General features: G+C 41.6%; 2 protein-coding genes across 8 annotated transcripts in view; both read right to left on the reverse strand.

Moving 5' to 3' along the window:
• Positions 1–11,555, reverse strand: part of LOC311227384 (heterogeneous nuclear ribonucleoprotein C) — a 52,282-nt gene extending 40,727 nt beyond the window's left edge. The window contains exons 1-3 of one of the 7 annotated variants that reach the window (XM_084313004.1): positions 9,046–11,555; positions 6,385–6,420; positions 1,255–1,310 (exon numbers count right to left, since the gene is read on the reverse strand). In XM_084313004.1, coding sequence (XP_084169130.1) covers positions 1,255–1,259 — 5 coding nt within the window. In that variant the 5' untranslated portion in view covers positions 1,260–1,310; positions 6,385–6,420; positions 9,046–11,555. Of the gene's footprint in view, positions 1–1,254; positions 1,311–6,384; positions 6,421–6,638; positions 6,659–8,385; positions 9,018–9,045 lie in introns of those variants that run through there. The other 6 variants (XM_084313006.1, XM_084313003.1, XM_084313001.1 and 3 more) reach the window with 6 other exon arrangements.
• Positions 8,532–14,800, reverse strand: part of LOC311226751 (FH1/FH2 domain-containing protein 1) — a gene marked incomplete at its 3' end in the record, with an annotated part of 24,621 nt that continues 18,352 nt past the window's right edge. The window contains exon 7 of the mRNA XM_084312161.1: positions 8,532–8,613. Coding sequence (XP_084168287.1) covers positions 8,532–8,613 — 82 coding nt within the window. The remainder of the gene's footprint in view (positions 8,614–14,800) is intronic.

Genomic DNA, 14,800 nt, shown 5'->3' on the forward strand with positions numbered 1-14,800 from the left:
CCTACAGTTGCGCATAACGTTAGCGCCACGCATGTAGTCATGGCAGACTATTTGATTCCTTAAGGACTCGAAATTGCCTGGGTTTTGGTCATATGCTCCCGCTGTTTGGCTGCTTCTATGTGCAGTGAAAACTACTCCAATGTTTTAGAACCTAGTCATTGATTTAATTCAGGGTAAGCTAAGATTAGCCGCGGAGCTAGCCCTAGCTAATGCTAGCTAATCAAGCTCACAGAGAGATAAACAGCTGACAGCAGGTAGTACAGGTACAAATACAATTAAAAAGCGGGTGGGGGCTGTTGTGTAAACCTTGTACTCTTTAGTTCACATATAATAAGAGACGGAGAGCGTGTGATCACGTTGACTGTTGTTTACTAGTCGGTAAGCCAGGAAGTACCGTGCAACATACAAACATTTCCGTGTAGCAACACAAGCCAATACCTTACAGGACAGGGGCCCGGGGAGGGAGCTCTGTGTGTGTGTGTGTCTCTGAAAGACCAGAGACAGAGAAGTCAGAGGAATAACGACCTGTTAATGCAACTACGGTTCAATAGATTAAATTAGTTTAAGATATTGAACTGTAGTTACATTCAACAGGTCGTTATTCAATAGATTAAATTAGTTTAAGAATTAAAAAATAAATCTCAAATACATTATTTTATTTAAGTGTAGGCTATAGTTATTTTTTTATTTTTTTACAGTGTTTGTATTTTTCTGACATGGGGGCTCAACAATAAATGACAATCAGAAATGTCAAGTTGCATGTTGTTATTCTAACCAGCTTAGTTCTGTTGCATTTCCAATTTATGTATTTAAGAGCTGAGCACATGTGAACGTATGCATGTTTGGGGTCAAGGAAAATCTTATCTTATCTCTAGTATTGGGGAGAGGGAGGGGGGCAGTAAAGGGAAAACGTCCAACTGTACACACTATCTGCGCGTCAGTAGCGCTTTCTTCCAATGACAAAGGTAAACGGACTGCATTTATATATGACTTTTATCCAAAAGCGCTTTACAACTCACGCCTCCACATTGGCAGTTAGGGGTTAAGTGTCTTTGCTCAAGGACACTTCCACACGCTGCCCGGGAGGAGGAGCCGGAATCGAACCGGGAACCTTCCAATTACCAGACGACCGCTCAACCTACCGAGCCACTGTCGCCCCTCGAAGGAGCCTCTACAACATCAGTGAGCAGAATATACATTATGTGCAGAATATACATTATGTACAGTATGGGGTTTGAAGGATCCAACACTTACTCCATTGTTTTGAACGTCTTTGTGCCCTGGTCGGAGGTCTGACTGCCTGTCTGATTCTGTTGGAGAGAAGAATGTTGTTATTGTGTCCTTGACCCTGGGTGGTGGTGGAGGGGGGCTCAGAGGCGCACTAAGGGAAATGTAGTCATTAACTACTGTATGTGGTTAAAATATCTACAGAACTAGAACTGTGTTTTGGCGCCCCCGTGTGGTAGGCCTACTGATGTGCAGCATTGACCTCGAATACTGAAAGGTGTGCAGTGTTACTGTGGAGAGGTCAAAGAGAAGGATTGGGCTGCCACCAAATAAATGTTTTTTTCTAAAACAATTCTAGAAAATGTATAAAAATTTATAAAAAAAAGAGAAGGAAAAGAAACTCTGGGAGGATTCATTTGTTATTAGAAAATCCCACAGGTCATGGCTGTGAGGCAACAGCCACCATCTGTCCTGTTGAACAGCAAACAGAGCCAGAGCGTGTGGAGAACCTACTTGTCTTCTTTGTGTGAATGGACAGTATGTTCATGTTCTCATAACGTGTCATTTCCTGCCAATGTGGCATCAGTGTGGCTCACTGGTCACACAGCCTGTCCTTCAATACGATGATCACCCAGTATTTGTTTACCAGAGTATTTTTACTTTGAGTATTGTACTTTTGAGGTACTTGAACATTTTGAGTATTTTCATTTCACTCCGCTACATTTCAAAGAAAATATTTGAACCCATCACCTACTAGTTACTTTGAAGAAAACGATTGTTCATAGAAAACATGGCAAGAATTGATGAAGATTATGTACTTTCAAATTTGAAGCCTGCCGACTTCAGAGTTGTTGAACGTGATCAGAGCAGCATAACTGGACCACATACCACTTTAATATAACCTTGAATCAGAGCAGCATAACTGGACCACATACCACTTTAATATAACATTTGATCAGAGCAGCATAATTAACTGGACCACATACCACTTTAATATAACCTTTTATCAGAGCAGCATAACTGGACCACATACCACTTTAATATTTAGAGGTCAATGATTCAAGGTTTGAACACACCCAAGCACTGGAATACAGAAATGCCATGTAGAATGTGTACCTTTACTTTAGATACTTAAGTACATTCAATATCAAATACTCTACTTTTACTTAAGTAGGATTTTGAATGGAGGACCTTTACTTTTAACCAGAGTACTATTGTATCTGGGTATTTATCATTTTACTTAACTAAAATAATGGTGTACTTCTTCCACACAGTTGTATGCCCGCGACGATGATGTCGTCGAATATGAACACTTGGGGGTGTATCCGCTTTTATATTTCCGAGAGCTCTGATGAACCGCTGTGACTTAATGTGGTTCTAGGTATTCCCTTTGGCAGACGTCTGCGCGTGCGTCTAAACTCCCACCCAACGTCCACAACTCTTTTTCATGAACTGCTTCTGGCGTCACAAAACAACATCCCGGTTCACAACACTGGCATGTAGGTTGGCAGCCGCTACCAATAGGGGATTGCGGGGTGGAGGGATGTCTGCCCAAAGCTTAAAAGGGGACGTTGGTTGGATCCTTGTGTTGTGTTAACTGTTCAATGGAATGATAAGGTAAGCGGTACCTATAAGACAAGGTAATGCTAGTATTTTCCATCGACATAATTCCATGGCACTGTAATTAACACAACACGAGGATTCAATGTCCCAGAGGACATCATGGGTGGCCATATTCACACTCATTAACTCTCAGTAACTGTCAAACTAAATCAATGTGTGCAAAACTATTGGATGTGTGCGAGATTAAATAGATTCAAAATAGAAAATCTGCATTGTTTTTGGTGAAGTGTCTTTATGCTCCCTTCTCCTCTAGTCTAAATGACGTGGCCGGCCGAGGTCTTCCTGTGGTAGGCCAACAGCAGCTACATCACAGGAAGTATTCAGGAGGGAAAACATCATAGAACTCTCATCTATGTACAGTATGTGACATGTAGGCTGATATTTGCAACCAGGTCATTTTGTGGACAGTCTGTGTTGTGCGTTAATCCAGACTTTTCAAACGCCCCATTGTACTGCGCAGGTTGGATCGACAGGAGATTGGTGTTAAACCACATCTATGGCCGTTTTCGGGGGTCACTGTATAGGCACTACGCCAGTGGTGGTTACATCCCTCAATAGATACACCAGTGTTTTAAGGCAAATGTGGGACGGACAAACCACTCAAGAAGGTGCCCTGTGGCTCTACCTCGCTCGGCCTCGCCGGTCGAGGACACGGCGCGGCGCTGAAGTAGACGTCTGAAACTCATTCTAGTGGCTGCACTAGCTCGTTCAAAAAGGGACTCATTGGTGCGAGTGGTCGTTTAGTGTTTGTGCTTCAACTGTGGAAAAACACTGCAGTCGCAGCTCTCAAGACTTGGGGCTTGAAGACACTGTAGGCCAGGGGGGGCGACGGGAATCACAGACAGAAAAGGCCCCTCGACAGCGGGCATGAATCAGTGCACTGCTGTCTATGCTGGCATGGAAGCTAGTGTGGCAACTTCTGCATCATTTTCCACTGGCTTTTACCAACCGGCATGTCCATATCCAGGGGTGTAAAGTACTTGAGTAATTGTACTTCGTTACAATACTTAAGTACTGTTTTGGGGGATTTGTACTTTACTCAAGTATTATTAAGTTTGTATACTTGTACTTTTACTCAATTACATTTCAGAGAAAAAAAAACTTTTTACTCCTTACATTTAAAATGCAGACCTACAAAGTACAAATCTTGCAGGTCCAACCATTTTAATTAGTCATTTATTTCTCTGGCCGAACTAACGTTAACGTTATTAATCCTGCAGCCACACTTTATTTAAAAACAGCCAATCAAATCCCCATCAATGGAAAATTAACCCGCCCATACCCATTTTGATTGGTCTTTGTGCAAGACTAGAAAGCGGGGATCTTTGATTAAACACCTGCTATCAGAAGAATACAGTCAGAAAAAAAGTTTTTACTCTTACTTTTTAGTACTTAAGTACATTTAAAAGTAGAAACTTTTTATGGCGGTTAGGTGGTCGAGCGGAGATTGCGTTCGTCACCAGCCCCGGAGCTGTGAGCTTGGTTCGCCTGTTCGAATCCAGCTCACAGCTCCGGGGTTGTCACCAGCTTGGCTGGCCGTCTGCACTGATACAATTGGCTGTATCAGAGGGTGGGAGAAGCTGGCGGGGTGGGTCCGGGTCGTTGTAAAACAGCGACTCCTACAGTTCGGTCGGGGCGCCTGCTAAGCGCGGATTGGACGTGAGGGGGATAGTGTGGTCCTCCCACACGCTACGCCCTCTCAATGAGAATCCGCGCTGCCAGGTGAAAAGAAGCGGTGATTGGCTGGACGTGTGTCGGAGGAAGCATGTGGTAGCCTCCACTCTCCCAAAATGATCTGACTGTGGGGGGTAAAGCGCAGCGACCAGGAAGGGACTGGGAATTGGCATACGACTAACATTGGGATGGGAGAAAATCGGAGGAAAAATGGAGGGGGAAAAAGACCAAAAAAAAAAAAAGAAAAAAAAAAGTAAAAACTTTTTTACTTTTACTCAAGTGTGTTTTAGCCAGATACTGACTTTTACTTGAGTAAGATTTTGAGACGGTACCCATACTTTCACTTAAGTATAATTTCTGGGTACTTTTTACACCCCTGTCCATATCCCACCCGCACTTGGCTTGTGTGCCCCGGCCCCCGGGTACAACAGCTGCGTCAACGCGGGACCGATTTGTGGTATTCCAATGTCCATCACGTGTTGAGGAGTGCTATGTATTAATGTCTCATTCTTAAGTGGGCATATAGGGACAACTCTTAGCTGGGCATAATGGCATGTGACTGTGTATATGGTAGACCAGTGTTTCTCAAAACTCTGTGCTGGTCCGTGGGAGGCTTCCTGAGTGATCCCTGGGTAAGTTATCCGCTATAGGAATAGGCTCCTTTCTAGTGTTGGCTTTAATGGAGGTAGTATTGTTACTTGCCGGTGCCCAAGACAAAAGGACAGCCATTTAACGTCAGGTCCCAGAGACTCAGTTTCTTCCCCTCAGCAGCTTGCCTAGTTAACGAGTCAGGTGTCCCCCTGCTCCACCTCTATGGGGAGCTGCTAGGGTCTGAATTTTAAACTCTATTTTGCACTGCCATACCAACAGATTACTAGCCATTGCACTTTATTGTCTTGTTGTATCACTGTTTTGTCTCGTTTTGCTCTCATTTTACCTGTGAAGAGTTTATGCACTGTACTTGTCAATGCCGTATTACGTTCCTATGTGTTTTTAACATAAATGGTGATTAAAGTGTATCTGAATCTGAGGTTGACAGATCACTCTGGTGGATATATCTCAAATACACGTGTGAGTGTGTATGTGCATGTAGAAGGTGTTACTGTATTCGGTGTAGGTTCAATGTGATGTCATGAGAAAAACACAACACAAATATTAATTTGTCCCCATGACTTTTGCAGTTTCTGGCAATATAATGGCGACGGTCACTTGACAGCGAGTAGCCTGTTGTAACATGATTCCGTCATTTGCCATACCAATTAAAAAAAAGGCACAGGGTTCAGGGCATGCTTATTTAAAATCTCAGAATCTTTAATATAGACTTAATAACCATATTATTATAAGTTACACAGCATCTTAAGAGGCAGGTAACAGAGTGTGTATGTATGCGTGTGTGTGTGTTAAGATTGTGTGACTAGATGTGATTCTAATCAAATCACGTGCACTCACACTATCATCAAAGCAAATCCATTTTCAATGACAACATGAGCAAAGATGGTAAGAAATTTGAGCTATTATTAATTTCTCAGACCATGATCTTAAATTAGGACTCAGTTGGTTAATTGGTAGAAGACACAGAAAGTATTTTTTCATAATCGACACTGAATATAACTGGTTTTATTGTCACAACAGGAATGAGTGGCTGATCTCAAAACTACAGCAGCTACAGTTCAAAGAGATGTAAGTGTTGATTTTCTAACACGGCACAAAACCACTACATGCTACTTGCTTTAGGGATTTAAAAAAGGAGGGAAAACAGACTAGTTTACAAGGGGGGGGGGGGGGGGCGGAATGTGAAAAATGATGCAAAAGTTCAGGTGGGGAGAGAAAAAAAAGAAAAAAAAGTTGAGACCAACTTACGATTTCCTCGACGAATCAAAAAAGCTGCTTCAAAAACTAAAAGAGGGGGAAAGAAAAAAAAAGTGATGTTAGAAAACGAGGTATTTTCCCCCAAAAAAAAGAAGAAAAAATAACCCTCAGCCTGGAGGTGAACTATGTACTGGAAATGTAAAAAAATATATATATATATATTCTTCTGAGGGGATTTGCTATTACCACAAAATAGAATTTCATTTTGGCATGAATCCGAAAAGTTGTGTAGAAGTCATACCCACTTTTTAATAATGATTTGGTCGATATGTGAACACTATATTTCCAAAGAGAAAATTATTATCGCAGATATTCCCTCGATCGTAAACTTTTAGCTGCACCAAGACGACGCCCCATAAGCTTCTTTCAGCGACAAAACTATGAACAGTTCACCCCGTGCATGGAAACCCGTTTCGATGTGATCTCAAAAAGGTGAAACCATCTAATCATAGATCTATCTATGCGTAAGTCGCTTCGGATAAAAGCGTCAGCTAAACGACTGAATGTAAGCGTGACGTATACGCTTCTTATCCTGAGAAAGAAGATGGATGCGGCCCGGGGAGATTCAGATGCATTTTCAACTCAGTGCCCAGAGACTTTTCCAGTTTAAAACAGAGTTGAGAGTGCAAATTATTTTCCCCCTGAGAAGGCAGTTTAACTTGTAGAGATGTGGATAACAGGGCACTCATGGCACAGAGTGTTATAAACTAACAATTTAAAGTCGGTGCGAATGCTTAAAACCCCATCCTGTCTCCAATTCTACATAACCTCGCTTTGTGGTGTTATATAAACCCATCATTCTGATTTTCTTAAGTGTCATCATGAGTGACCTTTACATCCTAGCTATCACACATAGATGAGGTCCTCCATGATATTGGCTGTGCAAATAAAGAGGAGCGGAGGCTCTAACCCCCCCCCCCCCAAATAAAGAGGGGTGGAGGCTCTAAACCCCCCCCCCCCTAAAGCCCTCTTGTGATTCATAATTTGTGGGCCTTTCTGATCATACAAATAGTGTGTTCATAGAATCCGGAAGCCATTTCAGGAAACTGGACAAGATACAATATCAGGGACATATGTCACTTCATTGAGCTGACGAAAACATAATAACATAATCCTATTAACAATAGGCGCCTCTGGGCCTATTATTATAGCCCAATAATAACGTTTGCCTTTCCCCTCCATAATAAGCAATTGAGGAATGCAGAATAAACAGACCTAAATGAATGCATGGTTTCTCAATCCGCAAAGGACTTTAATGGTTATCAGAATCACCAAAATGATTTACAAATAAAAAGATATCGCACCACTGGCTACAGGACTCCCAATATCACCAATCTATGTCCGCATAGTACAGAACACTGTTGTGTGTTCCATGAAAAACGCCCCCCTTGCCTCTTCATTGGGGGGGGGAAAGAACATCTTGCCTGAAAAATTACATCACTCCTCAGAGATTTACTGCAGAACATACTGTTTGAGAACCTCCAAAATGACAATGAAAATACGAAAAATACATCTTATCGGTCAATTTCAACAGCTGCAAATCAAGTTACAGGTGGGGGCAAAACAAAGACGGCGAATAAAAAGCCTTCTTTGGCGTGGTTTCCAGAATGGAAAAAAAGCCGTTTTGAACACTATCGTTCGTCCAGACAGATTGAAAACAATCTTCGATATTTCTTTCCTTGAAAATATGACCACAGACAAACGAACAATACGCTCTTAGCAGGACTGAAAAATGCAGGTTTAAAGTGTCTTATTCGAAAAACAAAGCAAAAATATCATCGCCGTGGAAGCTACCAAACACTAGTTCTGCGGAGCTCACATTGCCACCCGCTGCATCACAACATGTCGGCTGCGCCACTAAAGCCAACACTGTCTCAGAACACCAGCCAGAAAAATGCATTAAAAATAAAAACAAAAAGTCCCAAAGATGGTTCAAAGTCAGGAGCAAAAAAAATAAAAATTAGAAAAATTCTCTCGGTTAAAAATACTCACCAGGAGCTTACTATTAAAAATGAGTAAAATTCAACGTTGTTTTACTTGAATATCTTATGATCCCGTCAACGTGTTCAGCTAGCTGATATCATCACCTTGAACCAGTTATCACGAAATGGCGTCGGGCAGTGGACACAGAACCAGGGTCACACCCCACCCAGGATGCTGATCTCTGATTGGATATTCTCGAGGAAGTGGAGGGTATTCCCGTTTAACGATTGGTGGAATCTAAGGCACGAAGAGACGCACGCATTCACACACGCACAGGCGTGTAATTATTTTCCGTAGCCTTTGTTTGTGAAGACGCTCTCTGATTGGCTAGCCGCGTACAGCGAAGACCCTCTCTGATTGGTTTAGCGCCGAAGGGTCTCTTCCGCCTTGTACATTATTCTCTGCTTCAAAGTGGTTATGCTTTGGCCCTCTTTCGAAGTGGGTTATGCTTAGAGTTAGGGTTATGCTTAAGGTTAGGGTTAAGGTTAAGGTTTAGGCGTAAGAGCCCCTTCTTCCAATCAGAGAGGGTCTTCGCTGTACGCGGGCTAGCCAATCAGAGAGCGTATTCGCAAACAAAGGCTACGGGAAAAAAATCACGCCGCACGCACGCACACGGAAACAAACGACTCGCATACCCAGTGGTGCAGTGCTGGTCAACCGCGGTTTTACCTCGGTCACTGAGGCTGAAGTACGCGCAATCGCGCACGGATATGTTCCCGCGTGTTTGTACCGCAGTCACGCACACAAAAACGTTACACGCTACTTTCGGGAGAGAGTCTAGACTAGAAGATCTGCGAGGAGAAAAAAAAACTCCCCGTAAAAAACCCACTATGATTGGTTGGTTTGTTTAGATATGAGTGACGACTCACGATTGGGTATGGTAGGCCAAAACTTTACGGGTAGGCCAATCAGAGGCAGGATAGGGCGGGACTCCAGGCCGCAAACCAGGAAGTGAAAATCGAAACGCAGACCACTGAATGAGAATGAATGGATCATGCAATTTACAATAACAGAACCAGTCAGCGCGAAATAATTCAAATAATGGCAGAGGGATTTGATGTTTCCACTGATGGCATTGATGAAGATGATGTCAACAACAATAACAACACTGCATCTCCATGGCCCTACCTGGACACGTTTATGAGTTTGACTGAAAAAACGCCTAAAACATATGTGTTTAGGTGTTTATTGTGTCAACCAAAAACGAAGCTGCTCTCGACGTCCCACACGTCCAATACTAACTTGAGAACACATATTCAGGTGAGCTGATGAAAACCCTTACTGTCTTTACATAAACATTGTCAACTGTTCCCAAACAGCACACAAGTCAGTGCACTTTTTATCAACAGCTTTAACTAACAGTCTGAGATAGGCTAGCTGCTATGAACAATATTATTGATTGATTGATTGAAAAGTGTATTAACAGATTGCAGAATGGGTACAGTACAGTACAGCTCAATACATACAATTGTTAAGGGGATGCAGACCAGAGAAAGACTTTTGTCTTGTTTACATCAGGGTCCCCCATTTTCAATTCATCATAACATATATATGACATACATGACATACAGATAGACAGTACTGCTACATCTATACATTTATGACATATCAGATTTGCAAATACAGTACTGTTTGTGATACAAAAAGTGTCCAGAAAAAGAGTGTATATACATTTGACGTAGAAACTGTACATTGGAGGAGGTTGGGTGGGTGGGGGGCTGTACATTGGGGGGGGGGGGCACACTGTACATTGGAATACTGACAAAGCCATACTTGGTCATTTATTGTACAACTGGGTTTTGAGTGTTTTTGAATAGTGATTCACATTCCTTTACAGCTTTGGGTAGGGCGTTTCACATTGAATCCCTGCCCCTCATCAGGTTTGGTGTGAACGATGGGCTGTGTCTGTCATTGCCATGGAATGTTAACTTGCATTGATGGATTCAGGGACTTTATTGAGAGCAATGGAGAAATGATACCCGATGAGCTTAGGCCTTTATTGAATTGCACAAAAGTAATTCCATGTAGCACTGCAGAATGTGAAAGGGGATTCAGTGCCATGAATCAAATTATCACCCCAACACGCACACGGTTAATGATTTCACGGGTAGCATCTTTGATGTTCATTAAGATCAACGGGCCACCTCCAGAGTTCTGGGATTCAACAACATATGTTGCAACTTGGCTGAGAGGCCATCGCTCAGCTGAGGACAAGAGAACGAGGATAGCAAAACCAAATCATAGGCCCAGGACCACTTGGTGGGGGCTTGCTTGACTGATTGTATGGTAACTCAGTTACTTCTAGTCTGCATCGAACATTGTACATATGTCTATACTGAACACTGGGACCTCTATTTTTACTTCTTTTTACATGCTACTTTATTTTATTTCATACTTATCTTGTCTAGCACAGTCTCTGGAGCGTAACAGTAAGAAGCATTTTGTATAAAAGTATTCTGTACTTCTGTATGACAACTATTAAAGAAACTTGAAACTGTTTTGAAACCACTGTTGTGAAACAAATTACATTGAACAAATTTAAGTGATGTGTACTTTTTCCCCTTCTCAAAATAAAGAACCAAGTAAACACAAGTTGTCTGATTATTTTAAGTTTGCTTTTGTGTTTGTGTGTAAAACAATTTCTTTAATTGAATTAACTTAAACTAAAAGTAAATACAAACTAAATTAACAATGTAACTTACATTGTTAATTTAGTTTGTATTTACTTTTCTAGTTTAAGTTGATTCAATTAAAGAAATTGTATCAATACATTTAAAACATTGTTTGTTTTTCAACCATATCTGTTGACAATATAGGCAACATCCTGCTACCTTTTTCAGCTTCTCTATTTCAAGGCAAAAAAAAAATCTGTGCCAAAAAAAACTGTGCGCGCGCACGCGCGTGGAGCGTTTGACCTACTGTCAATTTGCCACTGCACCACTGCGCATACCTAACAAAATGTTTTTATTGCATGTTCATATTTACACTTGATAAAATAAGAACTCTGAAAGGCATACGCTATTCCATAAACCACCGTGTTAGTAAGTCATAATACTGGTGAACAAAACGATGTAGCATAGAGACCGTTATGCATGATGTCGAAATACATTAGGCTACTGATCCTGAGTACATATGAACAGTAAACACGCAGGTGTCACCACTTCAGCTTCCGAGAGAATGGACCTGAAACAAATAACACATTATAAGTTATCCAATGGTGTGTGTGTGAGGTCACGGTGTGTGTGTGTGTGTGTGTGTGCAGGGGCGAGCTTCCTACAGGCGATATAGGCGGTTGCCGCCCTAGGGCGCCACCCAGGCGCAGTTATTTTTTTTATTTAATTTTTTTGCTCGGCGCCCTCCTCTATATCGGCAACCATTATTTTTACATAAAAAAAATTCTAACATAAGGGAAAATTAGCCAAAAATCTAAAACGGTCGGTCGGTCTGAGCCTCAGCTTTAGGTGTTCACAGTCAGAACATGCTAAAGCGCTGTGCATTGATGGGTATCGGTCAAGTGTTTATAGAATTGAGCGTTGAGGAAAGAAAGACTAACGTTAGAGAACTATGAAGAGGCAAAGGCCATCCGGCCATCCAGTATAAAAAGAGAAGAAAAGAAGAAGACGAGAAACGTGCCAAGGTGAAAGGTATGCAATTTTGTACAACTTCCAAGACCTGCCACACCAAGAGCTGATGAAGCAAGCAGAGGCACTTGTACACACCTTAAACCACGGAGGGCAATCTGATTTGGATGGGAAGGAGTTGGCTCAGGAGTTGGAAAATTTGATGTGATTGATGACTTTGCAGCGAGGAAGGCCAGAAGGATTGCACTGTAAATGGAAACCAGTAGGAGCTACAGGCTAACCTTGAAGTGTGATGATAGGGAGTGGAATGTAAATAGTTCTTTAGACAAAGTGAATTTGTAATTTTTATTTATTTGTTTGTTAATTTAGCATATTATATTTTGATTATATATGAACATTTTCTTTTCTTTTAAAGCAAATTTGCACGTTATTTTATTGTTTGTTATTGTTATTATTGATTGTTAGCTAAGTTGTTTGTTTTAATTCTTTAGTGTGCACTATACATTTCTTCTTACTTTTCTTTGAAAGCAAATTTGCACATTCTTTTATTGTTTGTTATTGTTATTATTATTATTATTGTGTGTTAGCTAAGTTGTTTATTGTTTTAATTCTTTAGTGTGCACTTTACATTTATTCTTAGCTCTTGTTCTTGCTTGTAAAAAATGCAGTACTTTACTGTATAACTGTTAACCCTTTCACTGCCACACGACGGAGGGTTAACCCTTTACTATAACACAACCGACGGTCGTGAAAGGGTTAACCTTCTGTGTATTGTCGCAGTGAAAAGGGTTAACCGGTTGGTAGCGCAGCGATGTTTTGATTTTTTTGGGGGGGGGGGGGGGGGGGGGGGGGTGAACATCGCCTAGGGCGCCAAATGTGCTAGGTCCGCCCCTGTGTGTGTGTGTGTGAGCGAGAGAGAGAGAGAGAGAGAGAGAGAGAGACGGGCCAAGAGAAGAGCATGCAGGAAGCTGTCAGAAAGATAGGGTGAGAGTTTGTGTATATGCATGCATTGTGCTTTTAATCATGCCATTCCAACACCACGTGGCCACAGCATTTACAAACCTATCATCAAAATGCCATTTTGTATTCAAGATTTTAGAAAAAGTTTCTTTATTTATTTAGAAAAAATTATATATATATATAAATATCCATGGACAATGCACATTAACACTTTAACTGCCGAAAACGCCGGAACTCGTCATTCCCCGCCATGCTCAAGTTGCCGCGGACGCCGGAACTCGTCTTTGATATCAATATTTCAAAAATCTGTGATCGGAATCATATTTTCCATCCGGAGCCCTTGACACACAGTTCTGATCCCCTCTCAATCCTCTAGCGGTTCAAGAGCGCCATCTGGTGGCCGATCGGCAGATCGAAACCGGATGTCAACCTTTAACCCGGTAGGACTCACTCCATATGGGGTCCGGGCACTCGCTAATGCTAGAGAGACTCCGTCTTCACACAGTGAACATCGATCGGTGGAAATAACTCGAAAAAACAACATGATTTGGACGTATATACTATTATACAACCTGGAAATAGATCGCTTATTTCTACATCCCATAATAGGAATATTTCAGTTCCACGCTCATCGTCCAACGGCGTGAGGAAGATACGGTAAGATTCAGCGTTATTTTTGAACGTGTTCGATATAAACTGCTCTGATGATCATATCACCCACACTAGATGAATGATATAACGCTGCCCACGGAATTATAAACGTTCCCCCGCCCAGCCGGTCATCATCAGATGATACTTCTAGAAGTACGTCCAATTGAAATTTTTGATCTCGCACAGATTCCTACCAAACTGTATTTCATCATCAATATAATGCATTTGGGGCTATAAATCACGTTCTGGAGAAAGCTGCAGAAAGAGATGAAAACATACTTATACTTTAGACCATATTTTAGTATGAATATGTGAATGAAAAAGTTTAACGTTGCTACACCATGAACAATACATATATATATAGGACCTTGAATGGGCCCTAATAATGGCAATAGAATCTAGCAATAGAATTTTAAAAGTTATAGCCCTGCAAAGAAGGGGAACTTCTCCATGTTAACACTTTGGTTGCCTTGGGTTAAATTAATGATATACCATAGGTTGCCGGCTCTATTTGTCTATGGAGAAGTACCCCTTCTTTGCATGGCTATAACTTTTTAAATTCTATTGCTACATTGCCATTATTAGGGCCCATTCAAAGTCCTATATGTATTGTTCATTGTGTAGCAACGTTAAACTTTTTCATTCACATATTCATAGTAAAGTATGGTCTAATGTATAAGTATGTTTTCATCTCTTTCTGCAGCTTTCTCCAGAACGTGATCTATAGCCCCAAATGCATTATATTGATGATGCAATACAGTTTTATGGCAATCAGCGCGATATAAAAAATTCCAACTAGACGTACTTCTAGAAGTTACTACACGTCATCTGATGTTGACCGGATGGGCTAGGGGGCGTTTATAATTCCGTGGGCAGCGTTATACCAATCATCTAATGTGGGTCAAATGTTGATAATAGCAGTTAGTATCGAAGAGGGTAACGTTACACGCTGAAACTCACCCCAGTCTCCGCGCGCCGTTGGGCGATCATCGTCGAGTTGAAATCTTATCATTATGGGATGTAAATTTACCCGGTCCATCTCCAGCTTGTATAATGGTATATACGTCCAAATCATGTTGTTTATCGAGTTATTGGCAATCGATCACTGTGTAGTGTGACGAGCCAGAGTCGCGGGACCTATAGCGAGCGCCGGAAGTACTACGATCGTCTAGGACAACCTCTATTCAACATCCTGTTTGGCGATTGCGCCGATCGGCCACCAGATGGCGCTC

Source organism: Notolepis coatsorum (genome assembly GCF_963971535.1).
Source record: "Notolepis coatsorum genome assembly, chromosome: 4".
Lineage (NCBI taxonomy): Eukaryota > Metazoa > Chordata > Actinopteri > Aulopiformes > Paralepididae > Notolepis > Notolepis coatsorum.